The sequence below is a fragment of the Myxocyprinus asiaticus genome, chromosome 9 (genome assembly GCF_019703515.2).
Source record: "Myxocyprinus asiaticus isolate MX2 ecotype Aquarium Trade chromosome 9, UBuf_Myxa_2, whole genome shotgun sequence".
Taxonomy (NCBI): Eukaryota; Metazoa; Chordata; class Actinopteri; order Cypriniformes; family Catostomidae; genus Myxocyprinus; species Myxocyprinus asiaticus.
Window position 1 is genome coordinate 34817671 of NC_059352.1, and position 17946 is coordinate 34835616.

Consider the following 17946-nt stretch of genomic DNA (forward strand, 5'->3'; position numbering starts at 1 on the left):
AGTAAATTCTGGAAGCATTTCAGAGGTATTTCAACTCCTGATGATGTCATGTTTGAGGGACGTTCTGTTATGTGCCTCATCCAATAGGAGTTGAGAGTTCGATCCTTTAGTGAGCAAGGCTTCATGGATTTGTAGTCTGTTTTGGACTCCCTTTGTTTGATTTTGGCACGATTTTTTATCAGTAAGATTTACGACTTGGAAGGTGGGGGCTTGAGTTAGGTTTTTACGACTGTTAGGCCTGCCTTTGTCTTCTATCTGAATACATGAGGCCCAACACATTTGTTTAAACCAAGCTGCAAAAACGACTCGTTTGGAATTTGTGGAACTTTTGACATCACAAGGACCAAACATATCAGCATATGTCTGCATCTTCAGCAAGATATCAATGCCTATTTTTCGTCATTGCACCCTTGGCCCCTCCCACTGGTGCTCAGTCAGTCACATAGGTGAAGAGGAGAGAGATGGGCCTGTCATGGGTGATTCATCCATAGTGGACTTACACATGACACCTTAATGTGCCTATTTGGATTTAAATGTTTTTCTACACTAGACAGTCGGCTTTGACCTCTATCATACATCTCACGCCACTTTTAAAAGATGAAATGTCAAGTAATAACTCTAAAATGGAGACCCCCACTGTGTTTCATTCAGCTGCGCTGTCATGCTGTTGTGCTGTTTTTAAGGTGTCCTGGACCGTTTTTGCACCCATCTGTGCTATTTTTAATTGTTGGTCTTTTGTAAACACAGACATCTTTGATCGTATTGATGCATTTCCACACAACACCGCCGATGTGCGTCACGTTTTAAGAGTGGTACAAGCACAACTAAAAACGTGTCTCATTCTGCTGCTGCCACTGACTGGGAGAAACACATATGGTCCTGTGGGTAAACAAACAAGAAAGATGTGAGATGTGAAAACCAGCGTCTTTGCTTTGGCCTGTTGAAGCTGGCTTTGGCCCACATCACCGTGGATTGTATTTTGTTTGCGTTTTTAGAACATTTCAGCATGGATTGAATGTTTTCAGCTCATATAAGCATGGATTGCTTGTAAAACAGTCACAGGAACTGTTACTGAAGGATGGGTAAGTAAACAATTTCATTCATGAATATTTCATACCATGACTGTTTGATAGTTTATGGTGCTGCTAGTGTGAACAGTTTAATATATTCAGATGAAATGTGTTGGATGTGGGATATATGTTAATCCTGAAATTTGGTTTTAGAAATGTCTTGTGGAGTTTGTTCAGATTGCGTTTCAAATATGCCCTGTATTGGAAGTGCTGCACAATGTTAGCCAATCACAACAGTGGGCATTTACATTGAAGTCTTAAAGGGCCAGACAGCTTAAAACCGAGTGTTTCAGACAGGGGACCAGAGACAGGGTGGAAAATTATTATATATGACTAAATTATGAATGTTTTTGTGAAAAAAATAAATAAATAAAATAAATAAATAAATAAATACTATCAGAGAAGATAATAAAATGATCAAAATAGAGTGTCATGCACAATTTAAGCATTTTAGAACTTTATGCCATGACCTTTATATATTGTATATTGTATTATATTGTAAAAAGAATTTTGTTTCTAGATGTGAGAAATCAAAAGTTACAAGAATAAAAGAAAATTAAAGAAAAATTGAGCTGATGGTGGCCCTGGCCTAAAGGTTTCATCTGAGGCAGGGCAAATCATTTTATAGAGGCTAAATTTTATAGACGCTTAATCAAATTAAAAGAGCACATTTCGTACTCTATGTTCACAATGATGGTTTTGCTACACAGACTCACTGGCCAATTTTACCTGAACATAGCAATGATGACACAGAGAGGGACTTTTGACATTTAACCCTTTTGCATGCACGATCAAACCAGTGTAATTACACTAGGCTGAGCTCAGAGGCGTATGATCAAATTGGTTTCGACCTGCATTCGTACTGCAGTTTACCAGCAAAGAGGTACTGAAGCGGTTGTCATAATGAACCAACTAATCAAATAGTCTTTTTAACATCACAATATCTTTATTTTTTTATGTTACAAACATTCAATCAATCACTAAATAAAAGTTTAAACAACAAACCTTAGAGCTGATGGCCTATGCCATGGCCATTACCCCTCTGGGCTTATTGCATATAAGGCCTCTCCAGTGCTGGGTCAAGTTGAGAGTACCTTGTCACGCATGGCGGCACGGTCACCTGCTTCTTGTGTTGATGTGCTGCTGTCTAGCCAAGCTGGCCATTTGGAAAACGCCTACATTCTATCAGAAAGGTGTTGCCCTCACTCAAGTGACCAAGCACAAATTTGTCACGACGGACGAATCCAACACAGGCTGGGGAGCCTTGTGTGATACGTGCGACACACTTCCCTGGTTACCTGAACTGGTGCAGATCTGCTGTCGTGACAGGGTGTAATACAAGGGGAGTGGAGACTTCATCCTCACACAGTTCTGATGATTTGGGATCTGTTTGGGGAAGACAAAGTTGACTTGTTTGCCTCCCCGGAGATGACACATTGTCACCTGTATTACTCCCTGGTGCAGGCTCCACTAGGCTTGGATGCCCTAGCTCACAAGTGGTAGGCAAAACTCAAATACGTATTCCCTCTCGTTCATTTCAAGTATAGGAAAACATGGAAACTGTGCAGTTGATTTCGCCGGTGTGACCCAACCGCCCTTGGACCTTTGGCCCAAAGGTCCTTTGGTGTAGTGGGACAATGCTTTGCACATTATGCCACTAAGTTGACATGGCTGAAGGATATTTCAACTGATTTTATTGGTCTGAGTTTAAGGTAGGCAGGGCAAATAATTTTTTAGAGGCTGGATCAGGAAAGAAAAAGATAAGTGACCTGGCAATTTAATATTTCACATTTCTTCACAGGGCAGCATGCTTCCCACACTAAACAAAACTAAAAGATAGCACAGGATGGATATGACATACTGTATATTTCAAATTCTCAATGGTTCACAAGCTGCCCCAAACTGGGCTTGAAACGGCATCCTTTTGATGTGCCACACTGACACAAGTTTGACAGGTGCTAAAGAAAAATACCAACACTGTCACAAGTTTGACAGGTGCTAAAGAAAAATGCCAAGCTAAGTATACCCACCGCTATCAGTGTGCCAAATTTCAGCATTTTCCTACATATAGTTCTATGGGCTCCAATGTGGAATAATAATAATAAGAAGAAAAATGACAAATACAATAGGGGCTTTGCCCCTAATCATAAGAAATGGAACAGATACAACAGGTGCCTGCACACCTTGGTGCTTGGCCCCTTATAACAAAACTAACAGATACAATAGGGGCTACACCCCTCTGGGGCTAATGCCGCATAAAAGCCAGACTAAATTATGCCTGCTCTGACCCATCTCAGCCCCTAGTTTCAAAGGCAGTTCTGATGCTGCTTTGGTTCTGTATAAACAAAATCAGAGCAGCCTGGCTTGGCTGTTGTCATGATAGAGCATATGTTTCATACTCATAATTTTAGATTTAAAACATTATCTCATAACATTATTTATGCAATTGTAATTGCTGTGTAAATGCCACACAACTTCTTGTTCAGCCTGCTGTCATATCTAGACTGGATTACTGCATTGATTTTTTAGCTGGTCTTCCTGCATGCGTAATTACGCCTCTGCAAATGATCCAGAATGCAGCAGCACGTCTGGTCTTCAACGAACCCAAGAGAGTGCATGTTATACCTCCCTTTGTCTCTCTACACTGGCTGCCAGTTGCTGCACGTATCAATTTTAAAGCTCTGATGCTGGCATACAGAACAGTCACTGGCTGCGGCAGTTTACCTTAAATCACTCCTGCAGAGCTACGTTCCCAACAAGGCTGCAATTGAGTGGTGCCTTATGTAACCGACACAAAGAGGCACAAAATCACTTTCCCGTACTTTCAGCTTCACTGAACCTCGATGGTGGAATGACCTTCCCAACTTCATCCATGAAGCACACTCCCTCTCTGTCTTCAGAAAACTTTTTCATGAGCACTTGACCCTAAACTCATAACATATATATGTGTGTGTATATATATATATATAAAGAAAACTTGTTGCACTCTAATCTCTGTTTTGGCTAGTACTTTTCTAATACAGTTGAAACTTTGGAATGCAGCACTTCCAGGGTTCCCACTCTTTTCATGGCACAATTTTCCAGGACAGTTCCAGAACATTTTATGAACTCATTGGATGTAAAATTTAAGCAAAAGCACATGAGAGGTCATGATGTATATTGTGGTTATTGGATGATTATTTTTTCTGAATTCTGTATTCGACAGTTTAATTACATTTTATTATATTACAAAACAGTGTAAATAGAATTACTTTAATTAAAATGCAAAGCACAAAGGGAACATTACTTTGAGCCTGAAAACACGTCCATGACCATATGCTGAAATTTGAGCTTTTGAGATTTCGCCATAGCAAAGTTGACATCAGACTTATTTTACATGTTCTTTGTTGCAGCACTGTTAATAGGCGTCATTTGTGGATTTTCCAAGAGCTAACACTTGTGGCACACGTGCGAATGGGTTAACATTTCTATTAGCTTTTTAATCGCAAATGCGAGCAAAACTGTCGCACTGTACAGCCCTACATCTACTACACGCACACAGAGCGCACGTGATACTAATGAATCTGTTAGTGTTTTAGCGGCAAGCTTCAAACATTCTTTTCAAAGCACACAGCACATGCAGATTATTTATTGATTTAATTCTCACCTTTTTGCGCTTCAATTATCACACAAGAACATTATGCATTCCAATCATACATTTTCGTCCCAATTATGTCAAATTCCGTGACATACAGCGTATTATAGCTAATGCTATTTTTATGACTGAATTCAGTGATTCCGTCCACGTTTTCCACATCGTGGAAATGTGCTAACTGCTATACTTATTGTATAAGCGGTCTCCGATTGTTGAATTATTGAAAATTAATTCATATGTGTAAAGACTTCATCACCATGCTACCACCTTGGGGTGTGAAATTTATTTATTATTATTATTATTATTATTATCGTTTCGACCGTCATCATTGTCTAAAGTTTACAACTCAGATGTTTTTGTTGTTTACACAACAGCAATGTTGGAGTTAAAAAATAATATTTTGCACTTCATCAAAACTTACTTAAACTATTACGTCAGAGCAAAGCAAAGACGACATCAGATGTGCAGAGAATGTACCTGACAGGACTTTGTTCATGACAATCATCCGTTGACAATCATCCGCTTCAAAACGCGCAGCCACCAGCAGTGACAAAGCGATACGAATTAGTGTATTTGACACCTGTCCTGAATTCTGATCATTACCATGTTTTTTGTACATGTAACAAAAACCTTGTTACAGTTTTATTATACTAAAATATTTTCCAGGACAGATTGTTTTGGACATATAGAATTTTTTTCATTTTCAATTATTTTTCCATGACTGGAAAACTGCATTGCAGAATTCCAGGTTTTCCAGGACGCTTGGGAACCCTGTTTTCATGTTACTGTCTCCTTAGGATGAATCGCTTATGTTGTATCCTTCCTCATTTTGGAAGTCGCTTTGGATAAAAGTGTCTGCTAAATGAATAAGTGTAATATGTAAATGAAATGCATTTATGCCACTTCTGAGCAGCAGTAAATACACCTAAATTCTACTTCAGATGCCTTCTGTGCCACCTTTGCGGTGTTAAGATGGCTTTGGACAACATCTAACATAGTAAAACTTTAGCTCATTATCTTCAAAGTCTATTGTTTGCCTCACCATTTTCTTAATCTCAGCATGAGATCTTTCCAGGGCTTTTTTCTGCCTTTCCTCCTGGTGCTTCATCTGTAAAAGTATCTTCTCATCACGCAGTCTAAATAAGGAAATGGAAATAGTAAAACAGATTAGATACAGATGATTCTGTAAATAGTTTAATGTAGATCTAGATGTCGTCACCTGATTCTCCTCTGTTTCTCTTTGACACGTTCAGCTATAGTCATGCAGTTTCTTGAAATCCTATCTGCATTTTCTAGAAGCTCCCCCAATTTGTCCTCAATGGCAGTCAGCATCAGCAAAGTGCTCAGTTTTGCCTCAGTTTCCCCCACACAGCTGTGATATGCTTCCTCTACCTTACGGCTTATTATGTCAAGAGTCTTGTCCTGAGAGAGAGAAAAAGGCTTTTCACTGTGCTTAACAACTATGGAAGCCCAGGAGTGTCATTTATGAATGAAGGAATAAATTATCAATCTATTAATTTGAAAATAAAAATGTGAATAAATAAACCAATTTATAAATTGACATATAAATAGACGCATTTAAATGTGAATAAACCAATTTAAAAATGGACAAATAAATAGACACATTTAAACATTCATGCTTTGAAATGTCATTACATTTAACAATAAAATTGTGCATTAATAAATCATATTTATTTCATCTTTAAAATGTCATTGAATGAAGCAATAAATGAGTACATTAAGGAGTCTTTTAAATGCACTTTTTAATGCTAAACTTTGCTAAACTGTTTCTGTTTATAAAGCTTAATAAAGTGTTATCTTTCGTTTTAGTTCCTTTATTCTTCCTATAGTAAAAGTTTTTAAGTGACTGTGCAGTGAAGGTGTTAAACACTTGTTGGTTATTTGTTTTTTCTCGGAAAATGTCTGGCCTAAATCTTGGACATTTTACTTCAAACATCTTTGACATGTTAATTGCCATTATCTGTGTCAGTTAAATTTTGCCTATAACTTAATCGATTCAGGTACAATTAAAATGTAAATTCATTCAAAATTCAAATTCAAATAGTTACATCCATAAGACCCAACCTACAATTGTAAAAGAGCAATGTGATAAAAGTATGTGTACATTGTGTATTTACTGTGTGTATAGCTCCTGTCAGTCAATAAACACCTTTATGAAGATGAGCACAACAAAAGATGAAGCACAAACCTTATTTGCAATGTTATAAACAGATATACACAGCAGGTATATATATATAATTTTTTTTTATTTATTTATTTTTTTTTGAAAGAGAAACTTTTGTAATACACATAAGTAATACACAACATTAGTTTAAACACTACCATTTGTTCCACAAAAGTCTGTATCCTCATTCCGAGAGTCCACCTTTTCTCAGTCATACACTGGCAATTATTTTAATACAAATAAAATATTTAAAGATGATCATACAGTGTTTTTAAAATGAATATGATATAACTGAAAGGGGATGTGCGTTTTCTTCAGTATAAGTTCTGGAAAGTCCATTGGCTTTCTCCATGCTCACCTCCGTCATGTGTTTCAGTTCAGGGTGTGGGTCGGGAGGCTGGTTCTGTTCACAGCATCACAATTACCAGCTCCCATCCTGAACACATATCAATGTGCACGCTCAGGTAGAGCCGCATTCAGTATTTCACAGTAACAGTGAACGAGCCACCAGATTTTAGGGTCAAGTGCTCATGAAAAAGTTTTTTGAAGACAGAGAGGGAGTGTGCTTCATGGATGGAGTTGGGAAGGTTGTTCCACCATCGAGGTACAGTGAAGCTGAAAGTATGGGAAAGTGATTTTGTGCCTCTTTGTGTCGGTTACATAAGGCACCACTCATTTGCAGACCACAGCCTTCTGTTGGGAACGTAGCTCTGCAGGAGTGATTTAAGGTAAACTGCCGCAGCCAGTGACTGTTCTGTATGCCAGCATCAGAGCTTTATAATTGATACGTGCAGCAACCAGCAGCAAGTTTAGAGAGACAAGGAGAGGTATAACATGCACTCTCTTGGGTTCGTTGAAGACCAGACGTGCTGCTGCATTCTGGATCATTTGCAGAGGCGTAATTACGCATGCAGGAAGACCAGCTAAAAGATCAATGCAGTAATCCAGTCTAGACATTTTTTAAACATTAATTAAATAAACACATTTAAATGTGTCTTTTTATTTGTCCATTTATAAATTGATTAATTTATTCAAGTTTCTATTTTCAAATTAATCGATTGATAATTTTTTCCTTCATTCTTTTTTAAATGGCACCCCTGGGCTTCAGTTCATATGGTCTGACAAATGGTAAAAGAATAACAGTCAAACAATAAAGAAAAGCAATTGGCAAATGGATGAAGAAAAGCAACTGGCAAATTGATGAAGAAAAACAATTGCCAAATGCTTTTTAAAAATGCAATTTAAAAGGTGCATTTAAAAATGACTTATTAATGTGCTGTTTTATTGCTAAATATAAGTACATTTTAAAGCATGAATTAAATAAACATATTTAAATGTGTCTATTTAATTGTCCATTTTTAAATTGGTTTATTTATTCACATTTAAATGAGTCTATTTATTTGTCAATTTATAAATTGGTTTATTTTATTCACATTGCATTTTCAAATTAATATATTGATAATTTATTCCATCATTCTTTTGTAAATGGCACTCTTGGGCTTCCATAAACAACAGGTTACCATTTTTATAAACCCCACTTTTAACCCCAGGTAAAGCAACATTTCACACTTGTAATTTTGAAAAGGAGTTAGCAACGCAGAGTTAGCACCGCTTTTGCGGGGTTAACCCCTCACTGTGCTGCCAAAGGTATACAGAGTGAAAGGATGTGGCGTCAGAATGTTTCAGAAAGTTCTTTAGCAACAGAGTGCTTACTTCATTAAATATTAATGCACTTTGGGGACCTGGGTAGCTAAGTGGTAAAGACACTGGCTACCACCCCTGGCGTTCGCTAGTTCGAATCCCAGGGCGTGCTTAGTGACTCCAGCCAGGTCTCCAAAGCAACCAAATTGGCCCGGTTGCTAGGGAGGGTAGAGTCACATGGGGTAACCTCCTCGTGGTAGCTATAATGTGGTTCGTTCTCAGTGGGGAGCGTAGTGAGTTGAGCGTGGATGCCACGGTGGATGGCGTGAAGCCTCCACACTCTATGTCTCCGTGGCAACACGCTCAACAAGCCGGGTTGACAGTCTCAGATGCAGAGGCAGCTGGGATTCGTCCTCCGCCACCCGGATTGAGGTGAATCACTATGCGACCACGAGGACTTAAAAGCACATTGGGAATTGGGCATTCCAAATTGGGAGAAAAAAAAAAAAAAAAAAAAAATATATATATATATATATATATATATATATATATATATTAATGCAATTTGTACAGTAGCAGAAACATTCACACACTATTTACGTTCTCTGTAAACCGGTAAAGTGTTGAACAGTGATGGCAAATGTGATAACTGCCGTGAAGAAGAGACACTCTTTTTTGCATGTGTTTTCGGGGTATGTTTCAGAAGATGAAAAACAAACAGCTGATTTGCATGCCGACATTTCCACAGAAGAGCTGCTCCATTGTTGGTTGCATGTCTGTCGTGAGCTGTATTTATCCAATCATTGTTACTGACACCGGAAATATGTAAATAAAAATGTTAACCCGGGAAGCACTGAGAGTGCCACCGCTTGTCAGATTTGTTCACAAGAATTTGCCACATTGTCTTAAACGTCTGCTTGTGGCACATACTCTGCAAGATAAAAATATTTTATCTTTTCACTGCCGCTGTCATTGACCAATCTTACATGACTTTAATCAAACGGTATTTAGCTTTTTTGTGGCAAGTTCCCTTCAGAACAGCCTGAAATAGCTCCCTATATAGTGCACTATGTGGCTTTTGCTACAGTATATGTGTAATAGAGAACGAATTAGCAATTTCGGGTACAGCAAATGTCCGCCCTCAAATCACACTTAATTAGACTAAGGTCTATTCGTGGTTAAATTATTTAATAAAGAAATAACACATTTATGGAGAAATAAAAACAACTTTATTGTGTTACCTTTGTTAGTTTTATTAGCTATCACTTTCATGTAGCTTACACAGAATAGCCTACAATATTTATAGTAATCGTCTCATTCAGAGTTACGTTTTTGTTCTCTTTTACTGAAATTTTCGCCATGGTGTATTTTTATCCTATTGTTACGTTTCACCATTATTTTGTATGGAGGTAGCGCGTTAGGATACTTTTGCATTATTATCGAATTAAAAGTGCCTTTTTCTCACGTTTACTTTCCACGCCAAGAAGGTTAAAATGAAAACGGATGTGCTTATTTTAAATGTTACCAATTTAAATGACTAAATAAATGTTTCCAGCAACATAACACAAACAGCAAACTTAAACTAACCTCATTCATCTGAACAATTCCTTTTGAAATTATTCCTTGTGGAATAGTGCTTTTTTTTTTTTTTTTTGACAGAGTGCTGTCCAGTGTTAAAGAATAAGCTGATGAGTAGGAAACAAAGGCCTGCTTCTCTCTATAAATTGTAGTGTGACCATACGAAGATAAGCCTGTCAAGGACCCAAAACAAAACTATAAGGTGAACTTCCTTAACCAAGTGTTCGTTCTGTGGATGAGTGCTACCTGCAGTGGTGCATGGGGACATATTTTGACTTTTATATCACACTGCATACAGAGGTCTCAAGAGTACCCTAAACATAAATGCCGTTTTAACGTTTTTCGGATCAAGAGTGTTTTGCCTACAGCATCATTTGTGTGTGGTAATTTCCCTTCAAAACAGCCTGAAATAGCTCCCTATATAGTGCACTATGTGGCATTTGTTACAGTATATAGGTAATTGATAACGAATGAGCAATTTCAAACCACACTTATTTAGACTAAGTTCTACTCGTGGTTAAATTATTTTATAAAGAAATAACATATTATGGAGAAATAAAAACGTCATGGTTACTGGTGTAACCTCCGTTCCCTGATGGAGGGAACGAGACATTGGTGTCGATGTAGTGACACTAGGGGTCACTCTTGGGAGCCCGAGACACCTCTGGTCTTTGATAAAAGGCCAATGAAAATTGGCGAGTGGTATTTGCATGCCACTCCCCCGAACATACAGGTATAAAAGGAGCTGGTATGCAACCACTCATTCAGGTTTTACGCTGAGGAGCCGATATAAGGTCCGGCCATTTCAGCGGGTAGTTCAGCGTTGTGGCAGGAGGGACCAACATCTCGTTCCCTCCATCAGGGAACGGAGGTTACACCAGTAACCATGACGTTCCCTATCTGTCACTCACTCGACGTTGGTGTTGATGTAGTGACACTAGGGGTCCCTATACAAAACGCCACAAGGCTGAATGGTGTTACGCGAACTGGCGGTGTGCAGTGGGCAGACTTGCTGTGTGCCTCCCAAGGGGAGGACACCGCGGAGACCACACTTCGCCCCAAGAGAGGGGGGGCATATTTAAGTGGAAGAATACATCACATGGTCTTTCCAATCATGTGGAGAGCTTTCAAGGTAGATCCTGCCCAATGGGGGAGGAGTTACTACAACATGGAGACTGGGGCAGAGGAGCTCTGCCCAAGGAAGATGCAGTTTGCCAGCAGGGAAATGAATTAGCGGAAGATATACATCGCATGGGGTTAGCCTTACAGGGAACTGCCACATGCGGAGCACCTACCCCAGAACCGGGCTCTTAGTTAGCGCATGTACTGGGCCGGCAGCGAGTCTCTCCGAAAACTCGACTGCCACAGGGCTCGGAGGAAGTCAACCAGGGAACAACTTTTGTGAACACTACTGGGAATTAACAGCGCACATCTTCAGCTCAAAAGGAGGTGGAAGGCGCTATGTGCAAGCGATACACCCGGCCGGCTATCCTGGGCTTATCCGCTTGTGTTGCTTGCCACTACCTGGGATGAAACCGGTTCCACCCGGAGGTTGTAGAACCTTGCAAAGGTGTTGGGTGTTGCCCAGCCTGCTGCTCTGCAAATGTCTGTTAGAGAGGCACCTCTGGCCAGGGCCCAAGAAGCCGCTACACTACGGGTAGAATGGGCTCGTAGCCCTACTGGGGGCGGCATGTTTTGGGTGAGATATGCCATAGTTATGGCGTCAACGAGCCAGTGGGTGATCCTCTGCTTGGAGACAGCGCTTCCTTTCCGCTGTGCACCAAAAGCAGACAAAGAGCTGCTCAGAGATTCTAAAGCTCTGCGTGCGATCCAAATAGATGTGTAAAGCACGCACCGGACACAGCGACGACAGGGCTGGGTCTGCGTCCTCCTGGGGCAGCACTTGCAGGTTCACCACCTAGTCCCTAAAGGGGTGGTGGGAACCTTGGGCACATAGCCCGGTCAGGGTCTCAAGATCACGTGAGAGTAACCTAGACCGAACTCCAGGCATGTTTCGCTGACAGAGAACGCTTGCAGGTCACCTACCCTCTTGATGGAAGTGAGCGCAGTCAGGAGGGCAGTCTTCAAGGAGAGTGCCTTAAGCTCGGCTGACTGCAAAGGCTCAAAGGGGGCTCTCTGTAGACCCTGAGAACTACAGAGGTCCACTGAGGGAACGAGGCATGGCCTGGAGGGATTCAGCCTCCTGGCGCCTCTTAGGAACCTGATGATCAGATCATGCTTCCCTAAGGACTTACCGTCGACTGCGTCATGGTGTGCTGCTATGGCAGCAATGTACACCTTCAAGGTGGAAGGGGACAGCCTCCCTTCCAACCTTTCTTGCAGGAAGGAAAGCACTGATCTGACTGCGCAAATCTGGGGGTCTTCCCGACGGGAAGAACACCACTTAGCGAACAGACGCCACTTAAAAGGCATACAGGCACCTCATAGAGGGAGCCCTAGCCTGAGTGAACGTGTCTACCATCGCAGGTGGGAGACAGCTTAGGTCTTCTGCGTCCCGTCCAGGGGCCAGACATGGAGATTCCAGAGGTCTGGTTGCGGGTGCCGGATGGTGCCCCTTCCCTGAGAAAGAAGGTCCTTCCTCAGGGGAATTTGCCCGAGGGGAGCTGTTGTGAGGTGCATGAGGTACGAGCACCACGTCTGGGCGGGCCAGTAGGGTGCTTACCAGGACGACCTTCTCCTCATCCTCCCTGACCTTGTACAGGATCTGTGCAAGCAGGCTCACTGGGGGAAAACACATATTTGCGAATGCCAGGAGACCAGCTGTGTGCCAGCGCGTCTATGCTGAGGAAGGCCTCGGTCAGGGCGTACCAGAGCGGGCAGTGGGGAGGATTCTTGGGAGGCGAACAGGTGCACCTGTGCCTGTCAAATCGACTCCAAATCAGCAGGACCACCTGAAGGTGGAGTCTCCACTCTCGACCCAGGAGAGGGGACGCCCTTGGCGATAAGTAGATGGGGTGCGGGATCTTGAGCCGCGCCGGGGCAGGATATGCCGGCTAGCATCCATCTACTGCTCTACCATCGAGAACTGCTGGGCAAAGTCCTCGACGGTGTCGCCGAATAGGCCCGCCTGGGAAATGGGGGCAGCAAGGAATCGTGTCTTGTCGCATGTGGCAAAAAAATGAAACAAAGGATTCTCCTCCCGGCCCTCCACCGGGGGATGGAGTGGTCTTTTCACCAGCTCCAGAGAAGCAGGTCTCCTCTCCTGGGTCGCCCGTCTCAGGAGTGCTTCGAAGCCTTCCTGGGGTTCTTAGCGGCCGGCCGTGAGACAGGTGGCATCTGCTTCCTGTGTTGGGCTCCACGCCGGGGCCGGGCCACGGAGGCGGGCTGCGTCGGAGCCGGTGTTGTTGCTGCAGGAGGACGCCCTTGGCGATGATCAGACAGGGTGCAGGGTCTTGAGCCTCCATCTGCTTCTTCACCGCTGAGAACTGCTGGGCAAAGTCCTGATCGTGCCGTGACCTTCGTCGCCCGGAGAGCGAGGTCGGTCGCCAAGCGCAGTTCCTGCATCAATCCCGGGTCAGAAATACCCTCGTGCAGCTCTTTTAGTGCCTTGGCTTGGTGTACTTGCAGGAGAGCCATGGCATGCAGGGCGGAGATGGCTTGTCCAGCGTCACCGTAGGCCCTAGTCATCAGGGACGATGTAAACCTACAGGCCCTGGACAGGAGCTTCGGATGCCCGTGCCAGGTGGTGGTGCTCTGCGGACACAAGTGCACCACGAGCGCCTTATCCACCTGGTGGATCACCGAATACCCCCTGGCCGCTCCACCATCGAGGATAGTGAAAGCGGGGGAGCTGAAAGACTGGGACCAGGCAGTAAAAGGTGCCTCACACGATCTTGTCAGCTCCTCATGCACTTCCAGAAAGAAAGGAAGCAGGGCAGGGCAGGGCGTGGCCGTGGGTAGTGCCCTGAGCCCAGGAACCAATCGTCGAGCCGCGAGGGTTCAGGGGAGAGTGGAGGGTGGAGGCGACCATTCCCGAAGGAGGAAGCCCAGCCGAAGCCTCTGTGTCCGACTGGACGAGCCCGCTCTCTGATGCTGCGCTCGATAACTCATCGTCTTCCCAGGCTCCGAACAAGAGGTCGAACTCGCCCTGAGACGAGCCGGCGGTCTCGTCCGAGCGCCCGACAGGGGCAAGCAAGCGTGCTGGGGAATGGGAGGTCCATGGGGGGATACCCGGCGGAGATGGTCCCATTGATGTCCTCAAATCACCCCCAGTGCTAACCGACACGGCCTCAAACCCGTAGGTAGAAGGACCAGTGCAGGGAGCCGCTGGAGTGGCTTGCTTTCTTACGAAAGCTACATGGTAACATCGCAATGAGAACATGACCCATCCACAAACGATGTCTCTGCATGGCCAGCGCCCAGACACGTAAGACAGCAATCGTGGCAGTCAGAAGAGGAGAGATAATGACCGCAACCAGGAAAAACTGACATATTTGTGAATGAAAATATACTCTTTTAGAATATACTCTCTTTTTTTCACTCTGCCGAAGCGCCCAGGGGTGTTCTCTGCACTCCACAGGCACAGAGGGGCAGAAGCCGCTGAAACGCGCCGTAAATCCAGCAGTTTTCCGAGGTGAATTGGAGAAATTGCATTCAGTGCACTGAATGCAACCGCTCGGCTCCGAAGAGAAAATCGGAATGAGTGGTTGCATACCAGCTCCTTTTATACCCGTATGCCCGGGGGAGTGGCATGCAAATTCCACTCGCCAATTCCCATTGGCCTTTTTTCAAAAAAGCAGAGCTGTTTAGGGCTCTCAAGAGTGACCCCTAGTGTCACTACATTGACACAACGTCAAGTGAGTGACAGATAGGGAACTCTGAACCCTCAACCCAAATTCTTGGATCTTAACACACCACCAAAAAACAAGGGTTGTGTCCCCCATCTTCTGATTGGCATCGCCAGCAGGTGGGTGTGTTTTTTAGATCAAGCCAATACAATCTACAGGGGGTCCAATAGAATCAATGTAAAATCTTGAATTGCATAAGGCGCACCCTTGCGTCTCTAGATGCAGACTTGACGTTCTTTAGAATCCTAGCCCACTCTCCCTCCTCCAATACCAACTTTAAATCTTTCTCCCATAATCTCTTGAAAGAAGTTGAAGTTGAAGCTCCATCCCCCAGACTGAATTAGTAGGGAGTAATACATTGATGCCTCATGACCTTTTCCAAAAACAGTAATCACCACTGCCAGAGTATCTGCCGCTTTAGGGGGCATGTATGCTACTCCCAAAAATGATACAGAGCAAGTGGTGCAGCTGTAAATACCTAATAAACTGAGATCTGCGGATCCCAAAATGTTTAACCAAATTTTCAAAGGATCTCAACGCTCCGTTCTCATATAGGTCACCAAGCGTATTAACCTCCCTCACAATCCACTCTGACCAGTAGAAAGGGGACTTATTTATACATAATTTGGGGTTCAGCCATAAGCTCGAGGCAACATTTGAATAAATGTCTGACTGCAAATGCGAGATAACGGGGTGTAATTTAACTTCTCCGGTTAGTTTGATAAAAAAGCTTTGCCATGACGAAATAGGGGCAAGAACTTCCTGTTCAATACAAAACCAGGAAGGGGCTCTCTCAGGTGGAAGTGACCAATGAGCCAAATGTCTGAGACCGTAAGCATAATAATAAAACAAAATCTTGGGTAGGCCTAGCCCACCTTTGACAATCGGCCTATGCAGCTTACTGAAATGTAATATGGGATGTTTCCCATTCCAAATGAAGGACTTTGCTATGCTATCAAACTGCTTGAAATAAGACAGTGGGACATCTATAGGGAGAGACTGTAGCAGGTAGTTGAATATTGGAATAATTAATTTGTTTGTACTGCTGCTACCAGGTGTCTATAAAGTAACTTAATCCATCCAGTAAACATACTCCAAAACCCATACATTTCCAAAATCTTAAAAAGATAATCCCATTCTACCATATCAAATGCCTTTTCAGCATCAAGTGAGATGGCAGCGACCGGAGTCTGATCATATGCCACTGACCACATGATATTGATGAAACGCCTAATGTTATCAAAAGAGCTGCAGCCCAGAATAAACCCCACCTGATCTATATGTATAAGAGATGTCATTACTTTACTTAATCGATTAGCCAAAATTTGTGACAATATTTTAAAGTCTAGCTGGATCAGGGAAATTGGACGGTAAATCTTATACTCGCTTGGATCTTTGTCGTTTTTAAGAATCACACTGATCCGGGCTTGCGTCATGGTTGGTGGAAGCTTTCCATTCTTTAATGATTCTGTATAAACTTCGAGCAAAAGTGGAGCCAGTTCTGTAGCATAAGATCTAAAAAACTCAGCAGCAAAGCCATCTGGCCCCGGAGCCTTGCCTGTAGGCAAGGCCTTAATGACCTCGCCAAGCTCCTCCAAAGTTATCTCAGAATCAAGAGAATTTTTTTGCTCAGTCATCAGTTTAGGGAGTTCTAAAGGTTCCACAACATTTCTAATATCTTCATCAATAGACAAAGACGTGGAACTATAAAGATCAAGATAGAATTCTTTAAAAGCATTATTAATATCAATAGCCAAGGTATAGATTTCACCATCAGCAGATTTCACTGAGGGAATGGTAGAAAAAGACTCTCTCTGCTTTATATTGAATATCTAGCCAAAAGCTTCCCTGCTTTGTCTTACAAAGTATGACTGTCTTGCCCTGAATATCCAAACTCCACCTTCCGTGACAAAATAGTATTATATCTGTATTTCATTCGGGTCGATTTTCTGAGGCCATCAGGCAACATTTGGTGCTTCAGTTCTGCCTCGCCACTTTTAATATTCCCTTCCAATTCCACGAGTTCTTGTGCTTTGGATTTTTTGATGAATGCGGCATACTGTATAATCCAGCCCCTAAGAACCACCTTAAGTGCCTCCCAAGCCACACCCACAGAGGTACTGAGGACCAGTTGGTCTGCATATAGACATTGATTTCAGTCTTTAGCATTTGTTGGAAATCAGGATTTTGCAAAAGGGATACATTAAAATGCCAACTATATGATTTATTTTTCTCCGTATGTGGCAACACCTCTAAACACAACAGGGTGTGATCTAAGACTAAAATGTTTCTGATTGAGCAATCACTAACAGATGAAATGAGGGACTTAGATATATATATATAAAAAAATCTATTCTAGAGTAAATCTTATGGACTGATGAAAAAAATTAATAGTCCCTACCAGATGGGTTCAAAATCTCCAAATATCTATCAAGTGTTGCTCTAGGGGGCTTACACACTTTTGCTTCACTATGATCAAGGACTGAGTCCATCAAAAGATTAAAGTCTCCTCCCAATATTATATCATGAGGGGTGCCAGCGGCTTGCAACATCCCTTCAAGATCTATAAAAAAGCCCTGATCATCAACGTTAGGTGCATAAATATTAGCCAAAATAAGACTTTGCCCCTGAATTTCAGCTAAAACAATAGTTACTCTTCCTAATTTATCTTTACTCTGTTTGAGACATTTGAATTGTAGATGTTTACTTATCAGTGTAATGACTCCCCTGCTCTTAATCGAGCAGCACTATAAAAAAATGCTCACCCCATATCTTCCCAAATTTTTCAGTTTCTTGAAGAAACACTATATCATATTTCTTACGCTTAAGAAGAGAAATATCCTTCCTTCTTTTTATGGGGTGCCCCAACCTATTCACATTCCACGTGGAGAAAGACAATCCACTCATATTAACATTTAACATTTTGACATATAAGAAAAAAATAGATAGTGTGTCAAAAACAAGATTATAAAGACCACATTCCAACATTGGTGCGACCATTAAAAGCCGAACTTCCCCCAGAACAAAACA

General features: G+C 42.4%; 1 protein-coding gene across 1 annotated transcript in view; it reads right to left on the bottom strand.

Annotated features, from left to right (window-relative positions):
- cfap100 (cilia and flagella associated protein 100) overlaps positions 1–17946 on the bottom strand; it is a 130136-nt gene that overhangs the window by 62183 nt on the left and 50007 nt on the right. Inside the window, exons 10-11 of the mRNA XM_051705903.1 lie at positions 5924–6126; positions 5747–5840 (exon numbers count right to left, since the gene is read on the bottom strand). Coding sequence (XP_051561863.1) covers positions 5747–5840; positions 5924–6126 — 297 coding nt within the window. The remainder of the gene's footprint in view (positions 1–5746; positions 5841–5923; positions 6127–17946) is intronic.